Source organism: Aotus nancymaae, unplaced genomic scaffold, assembly GCF_030222135.1.
Source record: "Aotus nancymaae isolate 86718 unplaced genomic scaffold, 86718_ANA_hifiasm-v0.15.2.pri h1tg000012l, whole genome shotgun sequence".
Classification (NCBI taxonomy): Eukaryota; Metazoa; Chordata; class Mammalia; order Primates; family Aotidae; genus Aotus; species Aotus nancymaae.
Genome location: NW_026988423.1, coordinates 23,085,030 through 23,108,855, shown reverse-complemented (window position 1 = coordinate 23,108,855; position 23,826 = coordinate 23,085,030). Strand labels below are relative to the sequence as shown.

Sequence of the window (23,826 nt, the reverse complement as noted above, 5' to 3'; positions counted from 1 at the left end):
TTATGTTGGACAGGCTGGTCTCAAACTCCTGACCTCAGGTGATCCACCCGCTTCAGCCTCCGAAAGTGCTGGGATTACAGGTGTGAGCCACCGCGGCTGGCTGAAATCTACAGTTTCAGTCAGTAAAAGTCACCAAGATAAAGTTGCTTGAAAGAATTATAATTTAATCTTTGGGCTGATCTTCTTAGGTCAAGTAGGTCAATAAAGTCTTTCACCTGCAGAAGGCAATGGTCGACAGCCAGGGGATCTCTGTGCTGGAGAATAACTGGGTGTTCGAATCCTAGGGACCTTTGAGATGACATGATAATAACAGGAGCCAGAGGCTTGCGAATGAGGAGGTCGGTCTGGTGATGGAGGACTTATAATTACAGCTGTGTTTTGACTCTCTTTTGAACATTCTGTGGCAGAAAATAAAAACTCTTAACTAAAAAAGCCCAATTAAAATATCAAACAAATTAACCAATAAAAAGTTAGCTGTTAGGTAAATGTAAAACTAGAAGCAAATGAGACCTCCCAAGTAAATTACTTTTCCCCTACTTTTCAATCACAAATCTTCCCTGAATAGAATTCAGGTCCCATCCCTTTTTTTTTTTTTTTTTTTTTTTTTGAGACACAGTCTCATTCTGTCACCCAGGCTAGAGTGCAGTGGCACAATCTCGGCTCACTGCAACCTCTGCGTCCCAGGTTCAAGTGATTCTTGTGCCTCTACCTCCCAAGTAACTGGGATTAATTACTGGGATTACAGGCGCCCACCACCAGGCCTGGCTAAGGTTTTTGTATTTTTAGTAGAGATGGGGTTTCACCATGTTGGCCAGGCTGTTCTCGAACTCCTGGCCTCAAGTGATCCACCCACCTCGGCCTCCCAAAGTGCTGGGATTACAGGCATGAGCCACTGTGTCCAGCCTCAAGTACCACCTTGATTCAAGACTAACCTGTAAAAGATGTTGGACTATGGGCAATGGTCCTATTTTCATCATGTTCAACAGTGCTGTTGATATCTGGCTCTACGACTGGAGGACGGCACTCCACTATCTTGCACGTATATACACAGCGCTTGCGAGCATCTGTGGTGCTCCAATATACCCTGGAACACCTGGGTAAACAGATTTGGGAAAATCATCATAAGGGAGAGGACAGAAGCAGAAACTAGCATTTGTCAAAACCTCTCTTCATCCTAGGTTCCCTGGTCCTCTTAATTATAGAATTTAGCTTTATTTCATGGGTTCTTAGTATAGACTCCCCTAGTTAGGTTGTTCCAAGCTTTTTGAAGTCCTTGGTTTTTCTTAGCCTCTCAGAAAATAGCCTAAGATCTTTTTTTTTCTTGTACCATAAGCAAGCACCAAATATAGTAAAATATTCTAAAAGCCAGTGAAAGAAAAATATTAAAATACTATAAAAAATAGTTTTGGCCTTCAGGAAGGGACTACTGCCTTACAATGTATACAAAGTGTGGCTCAAAAATAAAACAAAGGGCAAACCTGAGTTGTTTCCTTTGGGAGAAAAGCCCCATGTGACAAGAGAAATGTAACTGCTTCAAATTTGCTGAATGCTAGTGGAGTCTGGTTTGTGTGAAGAGCTGCCAGCTAAATGTGGGGTACAGATTGTGTCATCGGAATACAGAGTAAGTTGGAGCATATATTGCAAATAGACTCCAATGCGAAAGCAGCAGAAGGGGAATTTTGAACTTATATTGTTAGCTTGTTAGACATTTTAACAACTTGCTTCATATATGTAAGATTATAAAATCTTATTGAAAAATTTGATCATTATTGTGGGGATTTATAGTTTTAGAAGGACTTATAAAATGTAAAGTTGGGAACATGGAATTAGCTGTTTTATCCATGAAAACAATCTGCACTTCTGCATGTAGTGGAATGGAATTTAGAGGAATTTTAAGAGACTGACCTTGTGTCTTAAGTTTTTAAGTTTCTACTTAGGTTTTATTTTTTAGTAATTCTAAAATTATGTCAATAATACTTTCCTTCTATAACTGGATTCAGCTAACATCAATGCTGCTTTAGTCCCAATCTACAAGTAGATGAATCAGAGAACTAGAAAAAGCAGTTTAAAGTAGCTAACAAGTATGCCTCTACATTTAATGACCTGCACATGGCATCAGTGTGTTCAGGTTGTAGGGCTGCTGTCTTCTCTTTATAGTGCTACTTACTGATATCCAATAGGAAAGAGTTTATCTTCACAGTCAGAGAGATCATTTAGAATTCCTAAGCAGTCGATTGTCATAGAGCCTGACCAAGGAAAGAATAACTGATTAGAGAAGATAATGAGGGTCATTTTATTTTTTTGAGAGAGTCTCACTCTGTCACCCAGGCTGGAGTGCAGTGGTGCAATCTCAGCTCACTGCAACCTCTGCCTACTAGGTTCAAGTGATTCTTGTGCCTCAGCCTCCCAAGTAGCTGGGATTACAGGCATGCACCACCACTCTCAACTACTTTTTTTTAAAAGTAGAGATGGGGTTTTGCCACATTGGCCAGGCTCATCTCCAACTCCTGACCTCCAGTGATCTGCCCGCCTCGGCCTCCCAAAGTGCTAGGATTACAAGCATGAGCCACCACATCTGGCTGAGGGTCATTTTATAACTGAGGACCAGAAAGTGCCCTAATGATATATACAGCTTTCCCCAATAGGTCATACCAATCATCATGTGGATATTTTCTGGTTCCAAGCCATTGAGAAACTTCCTTCTCAAGCTGATTCCTTCAAAGTCCACAAACACTCTTCTGAAAACTTCAAATCCATTCTCAGGAACCACCTTAAATAAAACCCATGGGAACTATTAATAGGCTGTCTCTTTACACATTATACTCATGATCCTGACTCTCTCAGAGGGGAAGGTACACAGTATATCTCAATAGCCACCTTCTGTTTCACTTAGCAAAACACTTCTATATCTCCTAAAAGAGGTGGTGGCTTTAGGAACACTGAGTAGAAAAGCAAAACAGTTTATCATCTTGCTATATTTTTGTATTTTTCTTTTGAATTTCTAGAGAATTCAAAAAGCACTAAATAAGCCATTAAAAGACTTAAAGGAAGTTTGAATGCTAAGCGGAAGAAGCCACTCTGAAAAGGCTATGTACTATATAATTCCAACTATGTGAAACTCTAGAAATGGCAAGACTATGAAGATAGTTAAAACATCAGTAGTTGCCCAGGGTTGGGAAGAGGCAGAGATGAATAAGCAGAGCAGAGAATGTTTAAAGCAGTGAAAATACTCCATATGATGCTATAATGGTGGATATCTGTCATTATACATTTGTCTAAACCCACAGAATATACAACACCAAGAGTGAACGCTAATGTGAACTATGGACTCAGGGTGATAATCATGTGTCCAGTGTAGGTTTATCCATTTTAACAAATGCACCACTCTGGTGGGGGATGCTGATAATGGGGGAGGCTGTGCATATGTGGGTGCAAGGGATATATGGGAAACCTCTGTACCTTCCAGTCGATTTTGCTGTGAACTTAAAACTGCTCTAAAAAATAGTCTTTTTTTTTTTAAAAAAAGCAACTAAAGCTCTCTCACTTCGCCTTTGATCAAATCCCGATGTCGTTGGCAATATACTTTTTTATCATCCAGAAAGACACAGTTCTTGGCTCGGGAACACATGAAGTGATAGTTGCTGGTGCAGGATGTGAGACAGCAACCCACGGTGGCTCCTGGCTTTTGGCAGAATTCACATTTCTAAAAATCCAGAAAGAACAGAGCCCTATTCAGACTTTCAGATGTTTTAAGACATTTACCATCTCCTCTATAGACTCATCCCATTCTACGGTTCCGACAATTCATTTTACCTATTGGTAGTCTGTTGAATTACGTATATCAATACTTGTTGGCTAACTACCCTGATGGCACTGTGAAAAATATCAGTGAGGTCATATTCACCCACAGGAAGAGTATCTGGAAACTGAGAGGGAATCTCTTTCATAAAATTTACCCATAAGGTCTTACCAGCTGCTTGCCCCTGATCACAGCCATATGCACATTCTTTAGTGATCCGTCATCATCTTCAAACACTTCCGCTGACCATAAAGCACAATTTACATGTGTCCACTCATTTTGACCAATATATAGCAAACGACCAGCATCCTATAAAATAAAGAGATTTCTTTTTTCCTAAAGAATATAATGCAAAAGGAGGTTTTCCTAGGCATTAGCTTTTCCTCAGTGAAGATAACCTCAAGAAAGCAACTTAATTCTTTAATGTGGGGAGACACAGATAAATCAGAATTCATTTTTCAACATTGCTCTGTTTCCATTTCCTTCTTTTCTAGATTACTTTTTCCACAGACTAGAACTATTTTACAAATCCAGAGAATAAAAAAAATGAGCTGGGCGTGGTGATTCACGTTTGTAATCCCAGCACTTTGGGAGGCTGAAGTGGTAGGATCACTTGACCTTAAGAGTTCGAAAACAGCTTGGGCAACATAGGGAGACCCTGTCTCAACCAAAACAAACAAAAAATTAGCCAGGCATGGTGGTGCACATCTGTGGTCTCAGCTTCTCAGGAGGCTGAGGTGGGAGGATCGCTTGAGCCCAAGCAGTCAAAATTGCAGTGAGCCAAGATTGTGCCACTGTACTCCAGCCTGGGTGACAGGGTGAGGCCTGGTCTCAAAAGAAAACAAACAAACAAAAAGAGCAATATGTGGTAAATTTATAAAAATGTGCACTGATGGCTGTAAACTGTATTTCAAAGCCAATTTTCTCAGATTGTATTTAAAACTTTTTTAAAAAAAATTCTAAGCTTACTATGTGTGCCAGACACTAAATAGAGGCTTTACATATATTATTTCATTTAATCCTCACAACCACTCTGAGGTTAGCGTTATCTTCATTTTTAAGATGAAACTAAGGGTCAGAGAGGTTAAACTACTTGCCAAAGTCAGTAAGTAGGCAGTTAAGCACAGACATGTATTCAGGCAGGTGGCAGAACTGGGGCTCCTGACCATTCTGCTATAATACAGGAAACAAAAGCTTTTTAATATGCAACTTAGATTTTATTAACTGTCACAAAATATTCTTGAGGAACTTCCAACAGAAATTACTAGACATCAAGGGGTTAATTTAAGGCAAATCAGTCACCTTTTAATCAACAAAATCAGTCATTAAAAAACTCCAAGCGCTGTGAACTAAGTGACAAGTAAATAAAAGTTACACATGAGTTGTAAGTTATAGATAAATAAAAATTATAATTTGTAAGTTAAAAGTTTGTAAGTTCATTAAATAAATGGCACCCAGTCATCAAGTATGGACACAAAGACAAACAGTTCTTTTGGGATATGTATTAACGAGGGCCCTGCGTCGCACAGTACTTACATTAGCACTGTCATCACCATATGTCAAACATAACGCACACTGTCTATTGTCTTCTATGCCTGGGGGTGGGTTCAGCTCTGGACTGTCTTCTCGACTCCTATCAGTACCTTGAAATCCAAAAGACTCCCATCAGTACCTTGAGATTCAGTTAAAATTGGCAATGCTATGTCTGATTTCCAGGAAAAAACTAAACAATTCAGCTCACATAGCCTACCCCCATAAAAAAACCACTTTTTAAAAAGTGTTCAGAGTTATGCTATCTCATCATCTATATTACAATACTCAATTGTATTTATATCAAGTCCTCATTAACACCTCAAGTGAAGCAAAATTAATGATGGTATTACATTTAAGGATGACCTGAAAATTCCTTTCTGATATCCAAGTGTATCTAATTTTAGTAACTTGGATTCACGAAGTCAATCATCTGCATCTCGAGGAAAATATGTGACAGCTCTCCTTTTGGTGACTTACTCAAAATTGGTGGTGTAGGAGGATGCGGAGGAGTTGGTGAGTCTGGTTCTCCAGGCCCTTTAGGTTTGGGAGCTGGAATGATTTTCTTCATTAAAGGAGGCTGCTCAGTGTGGCTGTTTTCCTCTCGCTCCTGCCACTGAGCATAATTATGGTCAAGTGAAGGTGGAAGCACTGCGTTTGGTAACATCCCACTGCTGAAAATAATCAATTCAACAAGCATTTATTGAACTCCTACAGTATATCTAGAACCATATAAAATAACCAAATTCTTGATATCATCTGTTGCCCCATGTACGAGCCATCCACAGAATATAAGAATAAGTCACAGCATTTGAAAATTGCTGAAGTACACAGAACTTAGGATTTTAAAAAATATCTCAACATAATGACTCTTGGTCAAACTTGCCAAAACAAATGATAACCCTATCAAAAATCCAAATAATTTATTGGAATAAAAATTAAAGGTTACATATGGAAAATCAACAGCAGTACAGAGCACCACTTGAACTATCGGTAAAACAGAATCCATTTATAACAAGGCCAGTTACATGGCTATATCGCACATGTATTGTACATTTGTCACAATTAAACCAAGCTCCCTACAAAAAAAAAAATACAAAACTAAAGAGCAAAAAGGCAATTGCCAATAATAAACATTAAGTGTAGTCCTCAAAACAGCACTGAAAAGGCATTTCAACCAATTCATTTCTACTATTAAAACCTTTTGGAAAACCACAATCTAGAAATATGAGAACTCTCAGATTTCTAGTTGATGAGAAAAGAAAAGTTATGCTAAATTTACTTACTTGCTTGATACTTTATTTGGCTCCCAAAACCTGGACTTTTTGACACTGAACCATGGAAAAACACGTTCCATTTGCTAAAAGAAAATGCAAACAAAATGTAAATATATAAACATTCATTTAGATATCACATGAAAAATGAAACTTCAAACCAGCTTCTCTGTCAATACGAGGATAATTTCAGGCCACCAAGGGAAAGATCCATCCACTCTGGCAACCTTACCAAATTCCTCTCAAAGAATCAGAGGATCAAATTAAACCAAAGATGTTTTATACACATGACAAAGCAAAAAGTAGAAGAGAACAAGTTCATTGTATTCACGGGATAATTACTTATAGGTAAGCATTAAAAACGTGAATTAGTAATATCATTCACCCGAATGAAGAAGGACTTGACCATGCTGTTGGCTTTTTTAATTTCTGGCTGTCCTCCATCTGAATTAATGGCTGCTTGAATGATCTTCACAATATCATCACTGAACTCCAACTGTATACAAAAACAACATGTTAATTATTTTTAAAACAGTGTGCTCTCAAAACCATTTCCTCTTCTCTCCCTAATCATCCAGCACAGAGATCAAACAGAAAACTCACACCCTATTTTAATGTGGTATAATACTCTTTGGCTGAGACCTTTGAGATTCAATTCACAATTAACCTGTGGCAATTAAGAGATGCCAGGCTAATGAGGTAAGAATGCAAATAAATTGGCTGTATCATGATAAATTACCCAAGCAGGTCCACAGTTTTTAATTTGGATTAAAATAAACAGTGGCTCACGCCTGTAATCCCAGCATTTTGAGAGGCTGATGTGGGTGGATCACTTGAAGTCAGGAGTTCAAGCCTGGCCAACATGGTGAAATCCTATCTCTACTAAAAATACAAAATTAACCGGGCATGGTGGTGCATGCCTATGTAATCCCAGCTACTCAGGAGACTGGGGCAGGAGAATCACTTGAACATGGGAGGTGGAGGTTGCAGTGAGCCAAGATCTTGTCTCTGTACTCCAGCCTGGGCAAGAGAGACTCAGTCTCAGTAACAATAATAATAATAATAATAAATAAGCAATAATAGCAAATACAGACCATGAGATAAGAAATGATCATTTCCTATATATTCTTAAAATCATAAAATTAACAGGCATCTATCTACAAATGAAGACCTTATAGAGAAAGGCTCATTATTCAGATTTGATCTCAAAAGGGGAGGGAGAAACAATTAATTTCTCTTAGCATTTTCCCCATCAACAGTTCTTAGTGCTTCCTTGCAATATAAAAATAGTTTCAGAAAACTGAGACGAAAGCCAAATAAAAGAACCATTTTTAGACATTACCTTCCCTATGATAACCCTTCTTCTGAAATGCAAAGCTAAAATAAAACTCATACATTTTTAGGTATCTAAAGCCATGTGACATTTCTAAAGATAATACAAATCATTTTTAAATTTACTTATACTCAGCCTCATCCCCCAGAGATCCGAGGAAGCTACAATGGCACTTGAAATTCTGATAGCTTGCTGCAGAAACATACCACAGATGTGTAATTCCCTTGGTCCATTTTCCTCTTGACTCCTTCCAAATCTAAAGGCTGCTGATCATCCTGTTTGCTGACCTCAGTAAGAACTGGTGGATCTGGTCCTTCGGGGGAGCTGCGGGAAGGTATACTCTCCTCTGTCTCGGGATTTAAGTCTGGAGGCTTGGCAGCCTATTGCCAGGAAAGATATGGTGTTTTTATCTAACACTAAAACCAAGGTGTCCATGCAAATTCTATTGAAATTAATAAAGATGGTACTGAATGATTCATATTATAAAACCCAAAGAACATGAAAATAATCAGATTTCTCAAACAGAAAAGGAAAGTTAAAATGAGACTGTTATGTAGTAGCTTAGCTAAGCTAACTTAGGAGCTTTTCTTGATAATTTCCAAACCTAGTATGAAGAAGATGAAACTGTGTTCAGTTCCTTTTGAGTATAACATAGAAAGCAGCTAATTTTCCTATTCAAAAATGGAGCTCTATTAAAACACAAAACAAGGCCGGGAGCGGTGGCTCAAGCCTGTAATCCCAGCACTTTGGGAGGCCAAGGTGGGTGGATCACGAGGTCAAGAGATCGAGACCATCCTGGTAAAGATGGTGAAACCCCGTCTCTACTAATACAAAAAATTAGCTGGGCATGGTGGCGCGTGCCTGTAATCGCAGCTACTCAGGAGACTGAGGCAGGAGAATTGCCTGAACCCAGGAGGCGGAGGTTGCGGTGAGCCGAGATCGCGCCATTGCACTCCAGCCTGGGTAACAAGAGCGAAACTCCGTCTCAAAAAAAAAAAAAAAAAAAAGACAAAACAGCAGCCTAGCTCTGAGTTAAAGTGATCCATGTGGTTCTTCTAATGACTACTTTATGAATATGTAAAGTTCACAACTTACATAGACAGAAAGTGTTTTTCAAATTGATTACCATAACTGTCTCCTAACTACTAATCCTGCCTCTAGGTTCAGGCATAGCCAGTCCTTCCTCTCCACTCCAGTCAGAATAATATTTTTTCTAAGAAGCAATTCTGATCAGGTTACTGTCTTGGGTGACGTGCTTCACTGGCTCCCTATCACCTTCAGAGTATAAAGCCCAAATTTCTCATTATAACCGTAAGACCTTTGAAGATACAAGACCCTTTCTATTTCTTAGAAGGTCCTACTCTTGGCTCTAAGTATTTTCCTAATGGCTATAGCCAAAACAAGTAACAAAAATTAAGAAAATGAAATAAATAAAAAGAAGAAAAAAAACGAAAAAAAGAAAATGAAATAAAACAAAAGAAAAATACTAGATAAAAACGACCTAAGAACAAGCTCTCAGAAAAATGAGACTTGGCTTACCTGCCGGTAGCGTAGCAAATGGCTGGTAGTCCGAGAATTCAACAAAGCTGTCAGAACTTGCTTCAGAGAAATTTGCAGCTCTTTTTCAAGGGCCAGTCGCCACTCTGCAGGGTGCCGCTCAGTACAGTTCACACAAGTGTAGGCCACACTTTCTGGCAGATTAGATAGAATCTCATACATCTCATCTAAGAAAACAAAAACCTGCCATGATGAGGTCCTCTGAAGAATGGGAGAGAGGAAGAAGAGGAAACTGTTCCACTGAACTTACTATAAAGCTGCATATTGGGAACCACATTAAGATTCCAATATCCTCATGGAAATCACACATGTTGATCTCAAGAAGTGGCATTATTAGTTAACACTAATCCTGAATTTGGTTATTGAGAATCAACAGGTTATGGAACCCACAAAGGACAGCAAACAAATACTTTAAAGGCATATATTCGAGATAAGTGAGCATAAATGTATAACACAATGCTGCTTATTCTAGAGACCAAAAAATAAATTTAGAGACTTCAAATAACAAAATAACGACGATTGGCCAGGCGCTGTGGCTCACGCCTGTAATCCCAGCTCTTAGGGAGGCAGAGGCGGGAGGATGGCTTGAGCCCAGGAGTTCGAGACCTGCCTGGGCAATATAGCAAGACCCCGTTCTCCACAAAAAGGAAAAAAAAAAAAGACAAAAAAAAAATAAGCGTAACTTCCCTCAAAATAACCGTGATTTTAGGTTTAAAGTGCTCTAGAGGCTTATAAATGCAATAGTACCTAGGAAGAAGAAAACTGAAATAAAAAGACTCCAACCTTCTGTACCTGAAAGATTCTCACATTTGGAATGGACCCAGCGATCACACTTCCCACATTGCATCATCTTACTCTCATAGTCATCATCATCATAACATTTGTCACAGAGAGGGCAGAAGTTTCCTGAAAGCAAAGCAAAGTTTACAGCAGTGCTTTGGCTCACATACCTGTGTTTTTACGGACCTTGACTTGCATATACCAACCCAATCTAAAGTTATATTCTTCTGGAATCACTTACGAACACCAGCATGGATCTACTGTGGAATGTTCACACATCTGCAGTGTCAAGATTATTCTGAATCCCTCAAATATTCACAACAAAGCTTCATATGCTACTAGTTTTCTTAGACTCATTTATAAAGGTCATGAGGTAAGATTTTAAAGATAAAACAATAGAAAAGAATGGAAGAGAGAACTTTTTCACACATGTAAAAGAAATATTTAAATATTTAAAAGGAAGTGGCAATATGGAAGTTGAAAACAGTACATGTAAGCTTTTTCCTTATTTATAGGGCATTTACATTCGAATTTAGAGGAGTACTTCCTAAAATGCAGTACTATGTATAACTTTCACGAATTTTCTTTATACATAGAGATCTCCTCTATTGTTTTTTACTTAATGAACTTCTTCAAGCTGATCTGCTTATCTTACTTAAAATAACTTTAATAGTGAACTTCATCTGATTATCTTAAGTCAGTAAAATAATAGGCTTAATGTGTTAGTTACATTAATTTTTTTTTCTAACATAAGTATTAAAAGACAATGTTTAGGTACCAACTAAAATCATTTCTGAAATAATCAAATGTATAACATATATACCACACTTTGGGAAATACTAGATTAGAGTATTTCTTTGTGGTTAGTTATAATGAAAAATCCCCTTATCACTTCCCATATACACTAACAAGACATTTATCGTTGCTAAGTTCTAAACAGGAACTTAGTAAATGTGTCTAAATTGTATCCTTGACATAATATGTAAGACTTTTTATTTCATTTCACTAGAGAGTCCAGTTCACCTCCAAAATACCAAGTGCAACCTCCAGAAGTGGGCAAAACTGGCTTTTCTGGGTACCTTTAGCAAAGAGCTTGGCGCAATCATGGCACAGTGAGAAATCGTGAGACCACTGTGCATCCCACCCTTTGCCTGGAGTTGTGGATCCACAGCTCTTACAGCGAACACACTTGGTACAGATCTGAAAAAGAAGAAAAGAAACTCAATAGGAATTTCTTATTTTTAATATCTTAACTAAAAAGATCTCAAGTGCATCAATTCTAGATTTACTTTCTCTACTGAGATGATTTCCTAGTAATGAGGCAACAAGATTGTCATACTGACATCTTCAGGCAAAGATATTCGTAATACAAGTTACGTAAGCCCAATAGTCACATGATGGTTCTCTATAAAATAGCATTGTGTGTATACTCACCCAAACTTTCTTTTTCTTTGTGGGTTTGGTGGGGTAGTTTGGTCCCAGGCACTCAGGGTGATAGCTGTTTCGGCACTTATTACACTCCAGCAGCTGCTGTAAGAAAATGTAATGGCCAAAAGATGGGCATCATATTACCTTCACCCAACACCTATTACTTAGTACCCCACTGGCAAGTAAGTTTAGCACACAGTTATAACAGTTTAAATTTCCTCATCCATTATTTACCACCAATTAAAGCATTGAAATTTATTTCCTGCTAAAGGCATTTAGTGATGAGTATTCTTATTAGGTAGATCTGACTTATTTTTGGAATTTTATTCAATATCATGTTTTCTGCTATACTCCCAAAATTAAAACACAAAATAGGAACTGATTACACCCAATTAAATACTAAAGACAGACTAAGTGAAAAGAGAAATAATATAGATACAAAATCCTAATTGGAAGGCAGAAACAGTGATAGAAAACGGAAGCAATACTCTAAGCACAGTCATCCTTGGTTTCTATGGGGGATTGGTTCCAGGACCCCCAGAGACACCAAAGTCCATGGATGCTGAAGTCCCTTAGACAAAATGGTGCAGCATTTGCATATAACCGGTGCACATCCTACCATATACTTTTTTTTTTTTTGAGATGGGGTCTCACTCTGTCACCTAGGCTGGAGTGCAATGGGGCAATCTTGGCTTGCCAAAACCTCTGCCTCCCAGATTCAAGCAATTTTCCTGCCTCAACCTCCCAAGTAGCTGGGACTATAGGTGCCCGCCACCACACTTGGCTAATTTTTTGTATTTTTAGTAGAGATAGGGTTTCACCATGTTGGCTCAGGCTGGTCTCAAACTTCTGGCCTCAAGTGATCCGCCCACCATATACTTTAAATTATCTCTAGATTACTTATCATACCTAATACAGTATAAATAGTTGTTAATACTGTATTGTTTAGGAAATAATGACAAGAAAAACAAAGTTTGTTCCCAGAGAGTACACAGGCAACTACTCATTTTTTTCCAAATATATTCAATCCAAGGTTGGTTGAGTCCACGGATACACAACCCACTGATACAGAGATCCAACTGTAGTTCTATTACCAAGTTTGTACCTTTGTAGCCTGATGTTGCCTTCCACAAACGTGACAGAATTTGCAGCGACGACAACACCAATTTTCCAGCTGGTCCTCCAGAGGGCGCTCGTTCTCCTCTAAACAAAACTTGTGGAAGGGCTCGCAACAGACTTGGCAATACACGAACTATATAGTAAGAACATGGAAAGACAGAAGTATGTCAAATAATATGTAGAAGAAAATAATCAACCATACCGTTCTTAATATACTTTGGGTTTTAGTATTAGTAGTCCACTGATATATATTTAATTCAATACATATTCATTTAAGCAATAACTATGCAAAAAAGTACAGTATTGGGCACTGTGGGAGATTCAGAGTACTAAAGTGGTAATAACAGTGGAATTATAAAGTAACAAAATAAATATAATCCAAGATTTAACAGAACATGCTAAGTGCCCTAAGAGTGGTATAAACAAAGAGCTATGGAAATGTAAAGGAGTGGAGTGGGGGAAATAGGGAGGGTTTAAAGGTTTTCTATAGTATACTAAACAATTATAAGCTTGGGTTTGTCCTTTTCATTTCTAATTTTATGTATGTATGTATGTGTTTATTTATTTATTTATTTGACAGAGTCTCACTCTGTTGCCCAGGCTAGAGTGCAGTGGTGCGATCTTGGCTCACTGCAACCTCTGCCTCCTGGGTTCAAGCGATTCTCCTGCCTTAGTCTCCCGAGTAGCTGGGATTACAGGCATGTGCTACCATGCCTGGGTAATTTTTGGTATTTTTAGTAGAGACGGGTTTCACTGTGTTAGCCAGGATGGTCTTGATCTCCTGTCCTTGTGATCCGCCTGTCTCAACCTCTCAAAGTGCTAGGATTATAGGTGTGAGCCACTGTGCCCGGCCTCTATTTCTAATTTTAGAAATAAGTTATTTTCATATTGATACAGGATTTTCAAAATTACTAATTAGGATAATCCATAATTTTCTTTTGCCATAAAGGAATTATTGAGACAAATAGTCAAACCTAAATAAGGTCTATAGATCAGATAATAGTAATGTACCAATGTTAACTTCCTGATTTGGTAATTACATACCATGGTTATATAAGCAAATGTCCTTGATTTTAAAAAATATACACCAAAATATTTAGAGGTAAAAGGGAATATATCTGCAACTTGTTCTCAAATGTTTAGATAAATGTGTATCTACAAGTAAAATGTGTATATGTATTTGTTATTTTATAAAATGTACATACAGAGAAACATATTAACACTTAGGGAATCTTGGTAAGGGGTACATATAATTCTTTATATGACTCCTGTAGTTTTTTTGTAAGTCTGAAATCATCAACGTAAGTTTAAAAATTTGAATGGAAGAGAGTTCATCAAGCACTGGTCATGCTTTAGGAGTGCCATGTAGTCAGCAGGCTATTCATTCTCTAATTCATTTTTCAGGACTCCTGTGAGATTGCTATGCACAACTATAAAGAATTTAAATCAGAACAATTATACCCTGAAAAAAAATCCCAGAAGTTGAAGGACTGGTGCTATAAAAATAAGTTATTCCTTATGTAGCATATGTGTGGGTACAAAGCACTATGTTAGGAGGGAAACGACCCCTGGCACTTGTAGACTGAATATTCTCAGTCTCAATGATACCTGAAGCGACTCCTGCACTTAGAACAGTAAGTTGTTTTTAATAGGGATTAAGAGAGTATTTGCTTAATAAATGAATACCAGGCAACAATTTGTAATTCTCTTAGAAAAAAACTTCGAATAGCAAGTGGGGAGGATTGAATTTCTTAGCTAGTTTGTTACTAGTTTCACTGATTACTCAACATTCAGATTTCAACCTAGCTTGGGTTTTCTGATTTTTTTTTTGGAAACAGAAGTCTTGCTTAGTTGCCCAGGCTGGAGTGTGGTAGTGCAGCAATAGCTCACTGCAGCCTTGATCTCCTGGGCTCAAGCGATCCTCTCACCTCAGGCTCCCAAGCAGCTGGAACTAGAGTAGCTGGGACTACAGGCATGGGCTACCATGCCTGCTATTTTATTTTATTTTTAAGTAGAAACAAGGTCTCACTATGTTGCTCAGGCTGGTCTTGAACTCCTGAGCTCAAGCGGTCCTCCTGCCTCAGGCTCTCAAAGTGCTGGGACTACAGGCATAAGCCACTGCATCCAACCTGGATTTTCTTTACCACCTTTGAATACATATCTTATGTGATAAGTAATAAGCCAAGGAGGTATCTGCCAGGAATTTAAGAATTGTAAAGGATTGATCTATCCCTCATAAATTACAAACTACTGCTTCCTATTCAAAATTGTGCTACTTTTCTCTTTCTCATTGTAAAGATGGTACATACTCACTGAGAAAAAACAGAAAGATTAAAAAACAAAACAAGGCCAGGAGCAGTGGCTCACGCCTGTAATCCCAGCACTTTGGGAGGCCGAGGCAGGTGGATCGTGAGGTCAAGAGATCGAGACCATCCTGGGCAACATGGTGAAACCTCGTCTCTACTAAAAATACAAAAAATTAGCTGGGCATAGTGGCGCATGCCTGTAATCCCAGCTACTTAGGAGGCTGAGGCAGGAGAATTGCCTGAACCCAGGAGGCGGAGGTTGCGGTGAGCCGAGATTGCGCCATTGCACTCCAGCCTGGGTAACAAGAGCGAAATTCCATCTCCCCCCCCAAAAAAAAAAAAAAAAAAACTTTTCCAAACTAAAATGGGATTGTGCTTTATATACTATCTTGTAACCTGCTCTTTTCACTCAGTGATATGTCATGGACATCGTTCCATGTTATTACTGCAATTACTTTTACACCAACCTAATAACACCAATCTATGTTATCAGCTTTAGGACTTCATATTTGCCATTATATGTGCCCTATATTTATTTTAACCCAGGCTCCTTATAGATAGGCTTTTGGGTTGTTTCCTGTTTTTTATTATCATGAACAATATTGAAATGAACAGTTCTTTTATATATACAGATTTGCCAATTTATATAATTATATCCATAAGATAAATATTAGAAATGCAATTGCATGTTAGAGGATATACCTATTTTAAAGATAAATACATATTTCCAAATAATTCTCTCAGAAAGAAAGATTGTAACTAATCTATATTTCCACCAACAGAAAGTCCCCATTTATTCAGGATCCTTTTTTATCATGCTTTAATTTCCAGTTTTTGGTCATAGAAGGCTAAAAAACAGACACCCTCCCTTCACCTCCTCCCTGCCACCCACCATGTATTTATTTCTAGTTTTGTGAATTATCTATGTCTTTTGCCTAATTTTTTTTTACTGGATGTCATTCCTTTCTGTAAATTGGTAAGAGCTCTTTATAGACAAAGAGGCTTTCAAATACAGTATAAAACAATCATCAATAACATCGCTTTTAATAGCACACTGTATCATTATTTTCTCTTATTTAGACATCTAACAGAAAGATCAGAACTCAAATGAAGACTGAATTTAAGAGAAATAGGATTATTGATCTTTTCACTCTTAAGAACGTTGCTACTCTAATAAGAGATTCCTTCCTAAAATCTCTAAAAAACTTCAAAACATTTCTTTAGCTGGTTTAAACAGGGGATAATACTGGCTAAATACCAACAAAACAGACTATAGTAATTTCATCCACAGAAAAATAATCTATGTACTTTCTGGTGTACAAAGAAGCAGGATGCCTTACCTCTACATGCCCACTACTGGCACAGAGAAAGCAAACCACCCTGGGTGTTATAGGAACAGAGGTCAAGATTCCTAAGCCTCCCATCTCCCACACATTTTCTGCTTCACAGTCCTCCTGTGGAGAGAGAAAGGTCACTTAGGAAAGTTTTACAATTACACAACTTTGGATAGAAAATAAGGATGAAAAGCATAAAATTAGTGTGACATCAGAATGTCAACAGTATTTCATTTCAATGAGTCCAAAAATAACTGCTGCTTTAAAAAGTTTTTTTTTTTTTTTTTTTTTTTTGAGACGGAGTCTCGCTCTTGTTACCCAGGCTGGAGTGCAATGGCGCGATCTCGGCTCACCGCAACCTCCGCCTCCTGGATTCAGGCAATTCTCCTGCCTCAGCCTCCTGAGTAGCTGGGATTACAGGCACACGCCACCGTGCCCAGCTAATTTTTTTTTTTTGTATTAGTAGAGACGGGGTTTCACAATGTTGACCAGGATGGTCTCGATCTCTCGACCTCGTGATCCACCCGCCTCGGCCTCCCAAAGTGCTGGGATTACAGGCTTGAGCCACCGCGCCCGGCCAAAAAGTTTTAATCTCAGACTATTAGAAGGCTCACCTATTTGTTCAATTCATATTGAATATATTGCAAAGATATACTGGGACTGAATTTCCCTTACAGTTTTGCTAACTCAAGGAATCATCATGGTTTGATACTTTCCATGTGAAGGAATTACTTCCTCCAATACTACTCAAGATAGGTAGGAATGTTTCATTACCTACGTTCTGCAATCAGTTTACAAATAGTGACCTCAAAATAGTGACCTCACAACACTGACCAAAGCTCTCAGAGCACTAAGTCCATCTGTTAATGGGAGTTCTTTTTCAATCCCCTAGCTGGTGCTGATTTCCTCTTTCAACACCTTTGGTAGCTTTATTTAAAGTCCATAACACTCAATATACTTTATGATCACTGAACGCATTTACCTTAAAGTCCACTCTGATCCTGTGGACTCCATCTGTTGGAATTTTTTGCTTAGAACTATTGCCGTTGGAGAGAGTGCTGAGGATGTTCAAAGTGCCTGCATTCTCCTGCTTATTGACCGGAGGTGGTTTTTCCTAAGGAGACAAAAGATGAATATAGAAAAAATCACACCCTATTTGCCTTTACATTTGTAACAGATCATAATGCAAATGACAAATCTTATTAATAGATCTAAAAAACATGTTTCCAACATAAACAGAGAAATAATCTTCAGAAGATTTTTTTTTAAGAGATGAGGTCTTGCTCTGTTGCCTAGGCTGCAGTACAGTGGCATGAACATAGCTCACTGCAGCCTAGACCTCCTGGGCTTGAGTGATCCTCCCGTCTCAGCTTCTCAAAAGTAGCTGGGACTACAGGTGCATGCCACCATGCCTAGCTAATTTTTAAATTTTTTATAGCAACTGGGTGTCACTATGTTGCCCAGGTTGGTCTCTAGCTCCTGGCCTCAAGTGATTCTTCCGCCTTGGCCCCCCAAAGTGTTGGGATTATAGACGTGAGCCACTACACTATCTCTTTATCTATAATAAATAAAAATAGTGAATACAGGGAAGGGTGATTTTTATAGACAAATATTGCTAAAGGATGTTGGGGTCAAAAAATAATTATGCCAAATGGCCTTTAGAATAAGCAGATTCCTAGGCTAGAAGACATGGGACCACAAAGAAGGAAAAGCAACAAGGAAGAGACCAAAAAAGAAACAGGCTAAACCCTAAACTTTTTTTTTTTTTTGAGATGGAGTCTTGCTCTGTCGTCCAGGCTGGAGTGCAGTGGTGCAATCTCGCCTCACTGCAGCCTCTGCCTCCCAGGTTCAAGAAATTCCCCTGCCTCAGCCTCCCAAGTAGCTGGGATTACAGGCGCCTGCCACCATGCCAAATTTTTGTATCTTTGGTAAAGACAGGGTTTCTCCATGTTGGCCAGGCTGGTCTCAAACTCCTGACCTCAAGTGATCTGCCCACTTTGGCTTCCCAAAGTGCTGGGATCACAAACTTGAACCATTGCATCTGGTGAAGCCTAAACTTTTTTTTTTTTTTGAGACAGTGTTTTCTTTGTCACCCAGGCTGGACTGCAGTGGTGCAATCATAGCTCACTGCAGCCTCAAATTACTGGGCTCAAGACCATCTTTTTACCTAAGGCTCCTGAGTACCTGGGACTACAGACAAGTGCTACCATGCCTGGCTAACTTTTATTTTATTTTATTTTTTAAAATAAAGACAGGGTCTCGCTATGTTCTTGAACTGCTGGCCTCAAGCAATCTTCCCACCTCAGCCTAAGTGTTGGGATTACAGGAGTGAGCCACCGTGCCTGGCTAAAAGCCTCAACTTGAAGTTTCTTAATTTTAAGAAATTCCACTGCCATCTACATAGAAGTCAAGGATAAGGCTTTTCTCTACAAAATAGAATACATCCCTGAGAAATGGCAGAGAAACAAATCTCTCCTCACCTTTTCTTTTGGTTTTTGTTTTACAGGGATACTTGGGCGGGGAGCCACTTTTTTCTGTTTGCTCTGCTCTGGACCTAAAAAATTCAGAATAAATTGCAGTCAGATGCTGGCAACAACTACTTTAGGACTGACTGACCTGTGAAGAAAGGGGAATTAGAAAAAATAAAAAACTATTTAAACTCTAGGCTTTGAACAGGAAATTAAAACAATACCTCCAATTTAACTGGTTTTTCGTTTGTTTCTTTATTATTACATATAATAGTTAGAAAGAGAGTTGATTTTCTTAAACTGAAGAAAATCATACATTTCCTGCTTCCAAATGCTGTTTGAGACATCAGTGCTTCTTTCTTAGTACTTGTGGTTCAGCAGTTCCGTCTTGCCCTCCTCACTCACCTGATTCTGGTGGTGGAGGCTGCTTTTTCTTGGGCTCACTAGGAGTGGTCTTGGGAACTTCTTTTCTTGGCGGTCCTGTACTAGGTGGCTGAGGAGGGATGACTGGTGCTGGCTGGGAGACCTGCTTGCTTGACTTCCTGGAAGCTGGAGTGGTGACCTGTTTGGATTCAGGCCCAGGGGTGGAGACATTCCCTTCTTCACTCTTTTCCTCCACGGGTTTTCGCAGAGCAGGCTCACTACTGCTTTTCTTTGGGGCAGGATCCTCTCTTGCTGATGGGGTAGGTTTCTGACTAGAGTCCACCACGTTCTTCACAACATTGCTCTCTTTGCTCTCTTTCTTTTCACTGGTCTTAGACTTTTTCTCTTTCTTTTTCACAGCTAGGGAAAAACAACAACAACAACAACATCTATCTATAAGTTAGAATAATTCCATTTAAAATAGAATTATAGCGCTACCATATGAACCAGCAATCCCATTGCTAGGTATATACCAAAAGAAAGGAAATCAGTATATCAAAGAGATACCTACACTCTCATGTTTATTGCAGCACTATTCATGATAGCCAAGATTTGAAAGCAACCTAAGCGTCCAACAACAGATGAATGGATAAAATGTGGTACAGGCCGGGCGGTGGCTCACACCTGTAATCCCAGCATTTTGGGAGGCCGAGGCAGGCGGGTGACAAGGTCAAGAGATGGAGACCATCCTGGCCAACACGGTGAAACCCATCTCTACTAAAAATACAAAAATTAGCTGGGTGTGGTGGCGCGTGCCTGTAGTCCCAGCTACTCGGGAGGCTGAAGCAGGAGAATTGCTTGAACCTGGGAGGTGGAGGTTGCAGTAAGCCAAGATCGCGCCACTGCACTCCAGCCTGGCGCCTGGTGACAGAGCAAGACTCTGTCTCAAAAAAATAAAAAAAGAAAAGAAAAGAAAATGTGGTACATATCCACAATGGAGTACTATTCAGCCATAAAAAAGAACAAGATCTTATCATTTGAAACAACATGGACAGAACTGGGGGACATTAGGTTAAGTGAAATAAGCCAGGCACAGAGAGACAAACATTGCATGTTCTCACTCATTTGTAGGAGCTAAACATTAAAACAATTGAACTTGTGGGGATAGAGGCAGAGAGAATGATGGTTATGAAAGGCTGGGAAGGGTAATGAAGTTGCAGGGGAAAGTAGGGATGGTTAATGGGCACAAAATTTCAAAAATATAGTTAGAAGTGAGTAAGATCTAGTACTTGATAGTACAACAGGGTGATTATAGTCAACAATAATTTACTGTACACTTGAAAATAACTAAAAGAGTGTAATTAGATTGTTTGTAACACAAAGGATAAATGCTTGAGGTGATGGATAGCCCATGTATCCTGACGTGATTATTATCCATTGTATGCCTGTATCAACATATCTCATGTACCCCTATAAATATATACACCTGCTGGCCAGGTGCGGTGGTGGCTCATGCCTGTAATTCCAGTACTTTGGGAGGCTAAGGTGAGAGGACTTCTTGAGCCCAGGAGGTCAAGACCAGCCTGGGCAACATGGCAAAATCCTGTCTCTAAAAAAAATAATTAAAAAATTAGCCAGGCATGGTGGTGCGCACCTGTAGTCCCAGCTACTAAGAAGGCTGAGGTGGCAGGATGGCTTGAGCCTCAGGGGTCGATGCTACTGTCAGTTGTAATCATACCACTGCACCCCAGCCTGAAAGACAGAGTTAGACTCTGTCTCAAAAAATAAATAAATACACCTGCTATGTGTCCACAAAAATTAAAAATAAGCTAAAACAAAAAACATTTAAAAAGAAGAAGTTTAGAAATATGACATAATATTTTCAGTTCCCTACAGCTAAAAGTTAGCATTGAAAGGCTAAAGAAAGTTAATCCCAAGTTGATCAGGTGAAATAGGTACACTTTTATTCCTCTAGGAAATAGAATGAACTATAATTTTTATGTAAATTTAAAAAATTTATTATGGAAAATTTCAAACATACCTCCCAATATAGGAAATAGTCCAATAACTCCCATGTACCCATTACCCAGCTTCAACAATCAACTCCTTGGGAAAAAGCAGTACTTAAAAAAAAAAAAAGTATTCTCTTCTGCTGGATGCATACAATTACACAGCACTTAAGCAGGGAGCATTTGTGGGAAGACCTTGTTAACAACACTACCTTTAGCTTGCTTCTGCAGGTAGGCTTTGGAAGGCATCCATTGTAGATTCTGACATTTTCTCATCCTAGGAAAACAAGGAATAAACCATGAAATAAATTACATTTAGAAGAGAAGCAACTGAAACAAGTGTTCATTTTGTCTGCAAGAATCAGTGAATCTTAATTCAGTTTCAGATTTTTATAGTTGACAAAATGACTGATCATTACTCAGATTAAATCTGAGCCTTTGAATCCCTGGATCAGCAATTTTACCTACCTTTAAGATCTAAAAGGAGCAAATATAAAATTATTTTTGAAATGGGACTCAAATTTCTTGTAATCTAACACTGACTAGCACCACACACAAAATGATCAGTCAGTATTTCTTGTAGTTGGATCAGTACTACTGTCTTATGAGGTTAATATTCAAAAGTAATCTTAACACAAAATGAACTAAACTTATCAAACAACCCCTTTGTCTACCATCACAATGCTATAATTAAATCTGATGGCTTTGATATATACTTCACCCCTAAATTTAGATTTAATAAAATTCAAATTTAATCTGAAGTCTACAATTGCACCGAATCCACTTTAACCCTTAAATTTAGTGCAACTTTATCTTGCTATCAAATACCTTTTTGTGACCTGTGAATTATTTTACTTATTTCCACTAATAGGACTGAGACAAGATTCTTGCTTAAGGTCAGACCAAACCAAAGAACAGAACTACTTCTTGTCTTCTAGAAATTATCTCCCCTGAAGTAAATAATGTAGCATTTCTTTTCTCCAGACTATGCTTTATATTAATCATTTTCACGTCATTCACTCATTCAGCAAATATCTGTTGATATCAATTATTTGTGCTAGGTAGTTTACAAGATGCTTAATCACCAAAATTTCTGTTTATGCAACTATCTTGATCTATTTTAAATAAAGTATCCCAGATGGCAGAAAGTACATCCACAAACTATGTAAAAAAGGGGAGAAAAAGTAGAGTAATAAAAATATCCACATTAAAAAAATTCCATAGTAGGGGATGGCTAATGGGCACAAAAAATTAATCAGAAAGAATGAGTAAGACTTAGCACTTGATAGCCCAACAGTGTAATTATAGTCAATAATAATTTAATTGTGCATTTAAAAATAACGGAAAGAGTATAATTAGATTGTTTGTAATACAAAGGATAAATGCTTAAGAGAATGGATGATTATGATGCGTTGCATGCCTGTATCAAAACATCTTATGTATACCATAAATATATACACCTACTATGTACCCACAAAAATTAAAACTTCTTTTTTTTTTTTTTTTTTTTTTTTTTGAGACGGAGTTTCGCTCTTGTTACCCAGGCTGGAGTGCAATGGCGCGATCTCGGCTCACCGCAACCTCCGCCTCCTGGGTTCAGGCAATTCTCCTGCTTCAGCCTCCTGAGTAGCTGGGATTACAGGCACGCGCCACCCTGCCCAGCTAATTTTTTGTATTAGTAGAGACGGGGTTTCACCATGTTGACCAGGATGGTCTCGATCTCTTGACCTCGTGATCCACCCGCCTCGGCCTCCCAAAGTGCTGGGATTACAGGCTTGAGCCACCGCGCCCGGCAAAACTTCTTAAAAAAAGAAATTTCATATGAGGCCAAGCACTGTGGCTCATGTCTGTAATCCCAGCACTTTGGGAGGCCAAGGCAGGGGGATCACTAGAGCCCAGGAGTTCAATGTTGCAGTGAGCTATGATCATGCCACTCCACTGTAGCCTTGGCAATAGAGTAAGACTCTGTCTCTTAAAAAAAAAATTCCCTATGTATGAAAATATTCTAAGAGAGAGTCAGAAAATACAGATATTTATGCAAGATATCTCCAACGTTTCCTGAATGTCATAAAAGTAATTTCAGTTGACCCAACGAAAAAAATAAATAAAATTGTCAGTTTTTAAGTAGAAATCCTCCAGAACTACAGTTTGATATGGTAGCCACTAGTTACACGTGGCTGTTTGACTTTAATTAAAGTTAAATGAAATAAACAACGTAGTTCCTCAGTCACACTAACCACATGTCGAGTGCTCAATAGCCACATGTGGCTAATGGCTGCCATACTGAACTAAACATTTCCATTATTGTTGTCTACTATTCCAGTAGAACATTTCCATTGTTGAGAACATTCTATCAATGACAGCATGGTCCCAGAGTATTCTTATTTAAGCACAGCCCACATCACAAAATGCAACTGCAACAAGTCTTGCAACTCAATTACAACTACATTCAGTTTCCTGATGTATCTCAGCAACAAACCAGGGATAGAGAAGCAACCTTTATGGATGAGAGGTCAATATCTCAGA

The 23,826-nt window shown here is 38.6% G+C and overlaps 1 protein-coding gene across 5 annotated transcripts in view; it reads right to left on the bottom strand.

Annotated features, from left to right (window-relative positions):
- The window catches only part of KMT2A (lysine methyltransferase 2A), a 94,778-nt gene that overhangs the window by 28,260 nt on the left and 42,692 nt on the right, over positions 1-23,826 (bottom strand). For 3 of the 5 annotated variants that reach the window (XM_064375467.1, XM_064375465.1, XM_064375466.1), the window contains 21 exons: positions 21,513-21,577; positions 19,334-19,711; positions 18,941-19,014; positions 17,443-17,574; positions 16,467-16,580; positions 12,807-12,953; positions 11,708-11,803; positions 11,353-11,473; positions 10,286-10,399; positions 9,476-9,660; positions 8,143-8,316; positions 6,989-7,099; positions 6,616-6,689; positions 5,810-6,003; positions 5,336-5,442; positions 3,971-4,108; positions 3,545-3,703; positions 2,653-2,770; positions 2,168-2,246; positions 933-1,093; positions 216-398 (listed from right to left, as the gene is read on the bottom strand). In XM_064375467.1, the coding sequence (XP_064231537.1) occupies positions 216-398; positions 933-1,093; positions 2,168-2,246; positions 2,653-2,770; positions 3,545-3,703; positions 3,971-4,108; positions 5,336-5,442; positions 5,810-6,003; positions 6,616-6,689; positions 6,989-7,099; positions 8,143-8,316; positions 9,476-9,660; positions 10,286-10,399; positions 11,353-11,473; positions 11,708-11,803; positions 12,807-12,953; positions 16,467-16,580; positions 17,443-17,574; positions 18,941-19,014; positions 19,334-19,711; positions 21,513-21,577 (2,924 nt within the window). Of the gene's footprint in view, positions 1-215; positions 399-932; positions 1,094-2,167; positions 2,247-2,652; positions 2,771-3,544; positions 3,704-3,970; positions 4,109-5,335; positions 5,443-5,809; positions 6,004-6,615; positions 6,690-6,988; positions 7,100-8,142; positions 8,317-9,475; positions 9,661-10,276; positions 10,400-11,352; positions 11,474-11,707; positions 11,804-12,806; positions 12,954-16,466; positions 16,581-17,442; positions 17,575-18,940; positions 19,015-19,333; positions 19,712-21,512; positions 21,578-23,826 lie in introns of all 5 variants that reach the window. The other 2 variants (XM_064375468.1, XM_064375464.1) reach the window with 1 other exon arrangement.